Source organism: Perca flavescens, chromosome 9 (assembly GCF_004354835.1).
Source record: "Perca flavescens isolate YP-PL-M2 chromosome 9, PFLA_1.0, whole genome shotgun sequence".
In the NCBI taxonomy this organism is placed as follows: Eukaryota; Metazoa; Chordata; class Actinopteri; order Perciformes; family Percidae; genus Perca; species Perca flavescens.
Window position 1 is genome coordinate 36452487 of NC_041339.1, and position 6511 is coordinate 36458997.

General features: G+C 40.0%; 1 protein-coding gene across 1 annotated transcript; it reads right to left on the minus strand.

The window, feature by feature from the left end:
• Positions 1–1699: 1699 nt before the first annotated feature.
• LOC114560995 (C-type lectin domain family 7 member A) lies at positions 1700–4981 on the minus strand. The gene is made up of 5 exons (XM_028586626.1): positions 4973–4981; positions 4736–4864; positions 3674–3792; positions 3257–3342; positions 1700–2084 (listed from the first exon to the last, which is right to left on the minus strand). Exons 1-5 carry the CDS (start codon positions 4979–4981, stop codon positions 1840–1842), a joined length of 588 nt encoding a protein of 195 aa, XP_028442427.1. The 3' UTR covers positions 1700–1839.
• Between the last annotated feature and the right edge of the window lie 1530 nt (positions 4982–6511).

The following is a 6511-nucleotide window of genomic DNA, read 5'->3' on the forward strand; positions in this document are numbered from 1 at the left end:
AGAAGAAGAAGAAGAAGAAGAAGAAGAAGAAGAAGAGATGCCTGTACCAAGATGGCGGCGGAAGACGCATCTCGCAAGCCAGGCAGTTAGCACATTCTCTATTAGCTAGTGAAGTTCATTAACAGTCCACAGAAAAACAGCTTTCACAAAAAGTTGATAGATGATAGATAGATGAATTAATTGAAATACTTACAAATGGGCTTATGCTTCGACCAGAGTGTTTAGAAAGGTGATAAAGCCAAATGTTTTTTTGCTAAGTCATTGCACTTATTACAAAATGGCGGACGTAAAATGCCGTTACAGATTTATGAACTGTACAAACAGTCAAATCACAATATTAACTGTGAAATAACTGTTGGTAGCAGGATACACAATATAAAAAAATACACAATATATGCCCACTAATGGGGTTTTTACTCACCAAGAAGAAAGTTTCTTTTTTTAGCCAAACTTCAAGAAATACGGACCAACTGCTGTGCACTTGAGGAGTCCAGAAGACAACATTATGTTCATGTATGTTTATAATTTTTGTAACGTTAGCCGCTGTATTTTGTTTGTTTCTTGGGATTAATCAATAACTGAATCTAAACAGTCTTGCAGGAGGAAAATTCGCGATTCCTAGGATGGTGAAGGCATTACACGCCCTACCCCTGTCTCTGATTGGCTAGTACTCGTTGCCTTAGTTGGTTGGATTGGTTAGGTTTAGACATGAGGAGTTAGATTGGTTAGGATAGGGTTCAGAATACCGGGGTAAGCCAATCAGAGGCAGAGTAGGGCGGGACATGCCTTCGCCATCTTAGGGAAACGCAAATTCGTCTTGTTGTGTTGTGCTGCCCTCTGCTGATCGTTAAACACAATTTAGGCTGGTTTTATCAAGAGAAAACATACACCTCACTTACTAAAGACTTGTTACATTCACTATTTCAAGACAAAAAACGGTGTAGTTGAGATTATAGACACATTTACAACATGTCCATGCAAAAAGCTGAATTTGAAACCATTGGTAATGTATTTAGATCCTGTAATGCATCAAAAAGTACTAAGAACATTATTTTTTATATATTAAAAATACTCAAAAGTCCTGCATTGAAAATGTTTCTTAATCAGTCAAATGTAGATAAAGTATTAAACAGATAAAAATGCCCCCTGTGACTGTTAAACTATTATATAGACTTCTATCATATATAGGCCTATCATTATTTTCTCCATTAACTGTTTGTTTGGTTTGTAAAATAGTGAAAATATAGAGAAATAGCATCACGAATACCCAGAGCCCAAAGTGACACTGAGTCACAATCTTTGTTTCCTCAACATTATTACAAATACATTCACATTATTAAAAGGTTTATACATGTAAAATGACTTCAACTATCAATGTATTTTTCACATTAGGCTACTCTTCTGTTCATTGGCTAAATGATTGATGGACTAATGGTTTCAGCTATAACACAAAGGTATATACACAGTTTATACTTATAACAAAACATTTTATAAGCAGAAAATCATATTTGTGTAACAACTGTCTGTCTGATAAATGTAGTAGAGTACAACTAGAAGGTAGCATGAAAAGAAAATCCTCAAGTAAAGTAGGCTACAAGTAGTAGGCTAGGCCTAGCTTAAATATGTACTTAAGTACAGTTATGAGTAAAGTGTGAAATCGATAAGAATTTGTCAAAAAAATGTAAAGACTCATAGGCTATCTCGGTTTTGTGCAGCGATCTTTATTATGTCAAAAATATGAATACTATTGTACAGAGCAGCATCATTGCGTATCATTAAATATGACTCAAACACGGCGGCAGGTGGTTCAGACGGAGCTGGGAACAGTAAACGTGTCTCTCAGTGAGTGTGAGCCACCGAGGAACAGATAAATGTGTGTTGAGTTTCGGGGGAGCAGCTTGTGGAGATCCAGCTTCGGTGGTTTTCAACCAGCACGCAGTCCGAGTCGCCGTGGGACTCGCTGTGGGACTCGCCGTGGGACTCGCTGTGGGACGCGCCGTGGCCCGGTGGCGCCCCCCTCAGTCTGGAGAAGGACACTGAGCCACCATCAGCCCAAATCCAGCGTCCCGAACCTCCAGACAGACCTGAGGAAACATGAAGAGCAACAACTACTGACAAACAGACTCTAGAACTCATGTAACCAAAGGGGGCGGGCCTATGTTCCCACATTTCTAGACTTTTTTTTCCAAATTAGGCCCTATGTTCCCACATTTCCTTTTTCATAAATTTGTATCAGATTTTATCCCCCTAACCCCTAACCCTAAAAAAATGTCGTGGGAGGATAGGGCTTAAATTGAAGGGAAATGTAGGAACACAAGACCTAATTTTGAAAATGTCCTAGAAATGTGGGAACATAGGGCTGTGAGCTTTCATGAGATTTTATCAACTTGGATAAAACTGCAAAATAAAGCTCCTCTGTTCATTGGACAGTTTCATTTACAAAAGTAAAAAACATAAGTGTGTGTTTTTATTTTCTCCTATTTGTTTGCATCAATATTGTTGAAAAAATGTTAGTCAAATTTGACCCATTTTCAAAAAGTAACAGGCATGCTACTTGCTACATGCTACTGTATGCTATTTGCACAGGCGTGCAAATAGCATACATTGATATTTGTACTAGAGGGGGTATTAATAAACACATTGCTGTGTGCACAGGCAGGGTACTAATAGCATTCATTTCTAATTGCACCAGGGTACGAATAGCGTACACTGCTAATTGTACCAGGGGTGCAAATAGCCTCACCCTAAACTAAATGCAGAAGAAATCGAAAGTGAGGAAATTATCAATAAAAACCATAAAATCTAAAAAGTCTCTCAGTGAATTAGCAGACAAGATGATATATATGATATGATTTATATGAGGGTATATTATTTAATTTAGTTCATTACTTTATCATATTCAAACTTTTGCCATAATAAATGGAGAGAAAATTGGTGAAGGCGACAAATAAAATTGCTCAGTCGTGTCACTAATAAATGAATCTGTACGAGTGGTTCTTGCAGGAGGAGAATCATTTTAATATTGGGAAATAATTTGACATTGTTTTGTGGTTAAGTGTTAAATGCATGTTGGAGCCATTACTCAGACATGTTTAGCAATATTTGTTAAATGCAAAATATGTGTCAAACCATTCGGTTTTCAGTATTTTAGTGCTGCAGAAACGTCTCGGCCTACAAATCGTTTCCACCGGAGCAATCCCAGAAGATATAGACTACTCCGACGTTAGAGCACGTTGCTGTGAAAGCAGCCACTCACCGATCCAAAATGGCTTCCTCCCGGCAAACTTCCACAGCCAGGCCAGGTCTCTTCTGGAGCGCACGCCGGTCAGGCTGCTGTTAAACCTGACACACAGATGTTCAAAGCATCAGAGTCAAACACATCTGCAGCTGCGTTCACACGTACAAATACAACGTAAAGTAAACTGGATCTTAAAACATGGAGAAGAAGAATGACCAAAAACGTCCTGCCAAATGAATTAAAGGCCTTTCATTTTTTTTTGTACCCAACATTGGGTGCCTGTATATGTTTGTTTTGTATAACTTTTTTTGCTCATAACTCTTCCTCCTCTCCGTGGACTTTATTCCCTTCCATGAGCACCGGTGCTTAAAGGGATACCAGATGCGCTCCTGCCATTTCTTTCAAAAATAACAACTGTGTTTCCGTGTTATTTACAGCAGCGAGCAGCTCCTCTCGGCGCTCCCCCAGCTGGCCACCGACGAGCCGACGATGTAACAGCGTCTCCTGTAGTGAGTCCAACCGTCGGGACACGAGCTGCTCACTGACTTCCCTGTCTGAGGAGACAAAGTTCAACTTACTTTATTTGTCCCCCAGTGGGGCAATTTGTTTTGCAGCTGATAGTATAGTACAAATCACACACAATCATACACACAAAACAGAGATTGCCTACCTTGCAGGCATAGTTAAAAACAATAAAAAAACAGTACACAATCAATAAATAGTAAGTCAATAAGTTATCTATGCTTCTTTATAGAATTAAGACGTAGAGTGGCTGCAGGTACAAAAGAGTGTTCTGTTGGTTCTGAGTTTTGAGAGTTTAAAGCGTGATCCAGATGGCAACATCTGAAATTCAGCCTGTAAGGGATGAGAACTATCTGACAGGATGGATTCAACCCTTCTTAGCATCTGCTTCTGATAAAGTTGCTCCACAGAGAGACAATAACAACATGTTATCTGGCAATTCTTCGCAAGGTTGTGCGGCCCCCCAATGTAGCACAAGTAGACTTTATCACAGTTACTGTTTTCTGTCAGATTGTTTATAGATCTCAATGTTTCTGACCACACTTGGAGGGAGCTTCCTGTCCTGGAGAAAGCGGAAAAAAAAAGAGACGAACGAGACGTATCAACTGTGCTTTGTTATTTGGCAAAGAGTCAGCTGTTCCACTAACTCACGGGCAGGTCAGAGCTTGTGTTTCGTGTTTTAAAACTTGGGATGGGTAATTACTAAATCACACGATGTTCCCTGGTAATACTAGTCGCATGGGAACGTGATGTTATACAGGAGGAAATAAAACACATGTTATCACTTTTATTTCCCCTCACACTCACCAAAGCAAACACTCTTGGAGGATCATTGTCGATGTATTTATGTGATTAGAGCAGCAGCTGTCTTTGGGGGTTTTGCTTCATGAGTAAAAAATAAAAACAGGGAACATGTACGGAGACGTTTGTTACGGTAACATGGAAGTGACTGAAGTCAACAGTGTGTGTTTGTACCTTGCGCTGGCGTAGATCTGGGTGGCGTCTGGGTTCTGGATGATCCATCTGAGGAGGATCCTGAAGGAGGCTCCAGCCGGCATCGCTCGGCCTCAGCTCCTCCACCCGCAGAGGAGTCAGACTGTGGAACTGATGGAGGAAGAGGAGGCATTAACAGAGTGTGTGTGTGTGTGTGTGTGTGTGTGTGTGTGTGTGTTGTATTATAGACCGAATTCCCCCCAGAGATGGTTTAAAAACCACGGCCATGTTCAGCCATGACAAAACGTAGCAATGTGTTTTTTTAACCCTTGTGTTGTCATCAGAGATGGCCCGATACCATTTTTTGCTTCCCGATATCGATTCCGATACCAGTGTGTCATATGTTTTATTATGTTTACTAACTGTATACTACTATCCCTGTATGGATGTGATATTATTTCTATCTTTGTGAAACATGAACAAACACAAACAATGAACGCCACAGAACTTTCTTGTATTGTCAGTTATAACGGAAAAAGAACATAAATAATCTACTTTAACGTAGATTTTCTTTAGAGTTTTATTACGGGGTATCGGATCGGTGCATAAACTCCAGTACATACCGATACCGATACCAGCATTTTAGGCAGTATCGGAGCCGATACCGATACTGGTATCGGTATCGGAACATCTCTAGTTGTCATCAGTGGCAATTTTAGACCCATTTTAGGGGGAGCGATTCTTTCGCCCCGTAGTCACCAAAGTGAAAATTGGAGCCATTATTCAACAAGCCACACATCTCCAGAACATTCTCACACTAAAACAACATTTTTCAGACGGACACATCAGGAGAAAATTAACTTCGTCCGAGACGTGTTTCTGTCTCAGGACCGAACTCTCGCGAGATCTGGCAACACGCACTGCACGAAAAGAGGGATTTTCGTCAGTAAGCAATTGTAGATTGGCGTGGAACTTCAGGTTTACGACTGCACACGGCAATTTACAGGCAACACCAAAAACTGCCAGAAATTGACATGGGCTTTGCTTGGCAGTTATCCCCCCATGACCCCCCCTCCCTCTAATTCTAGGGGAGGCTTTAACATGTAAATGAAAATGCTGTGAGCTATACAAATGCAAATCAGGGTAGCAGCAGGGGGAGTTTTACCCCAAAGGTATTAATTTCATTTTAAGAAAATCTCTTAAAATAGGTCTTTTTTATTGTAGACTCTTAAATTTTAGCTTTAATTGATTTATTTAATGAAAGTATGCTAGATTAATTATTGTGTATGTCATTAGCGATGACTAACTTTATGTAAAAAAGATACACAAAATAATTTATTTCAAAAATTTGTTTTAATCAGGCTTTGCCACAAAGGTAAAATGTGCATTCCATGATTCATTCACAGTCTCCTCGAGCTCAACCACTGAGCATAGTGACATGACTACAGTGACCTTTCTTTGGTCTTGCTCATCCAACATTGTCTGGTGGAATGGAGACAGAGGCACCACTGTACAGTTTTTTTTTTTTTTAAGAGAAATCTTTCTGCTGACACCAAAACACTGTGCTTCACATAAAGCATATCAGCTGTGTCATTGTATGACAAGGTCCCAACCATTTGTCTTCCTAAAATACTGGCAAATTCAGCACCATATTTACATGTTCATGACATATGAAGCTGTTGGCTCTGCTGAAATGGCCTCATAATCTAGACTTCAATTGTCCTATTGTTATTAAGCTTTCCCAGTAATCCATTATAACTCACTGTAATTCACCTCCACACCAGTGTGTGCGCTGTTCGCGCCCTGCTGGTTAATCAG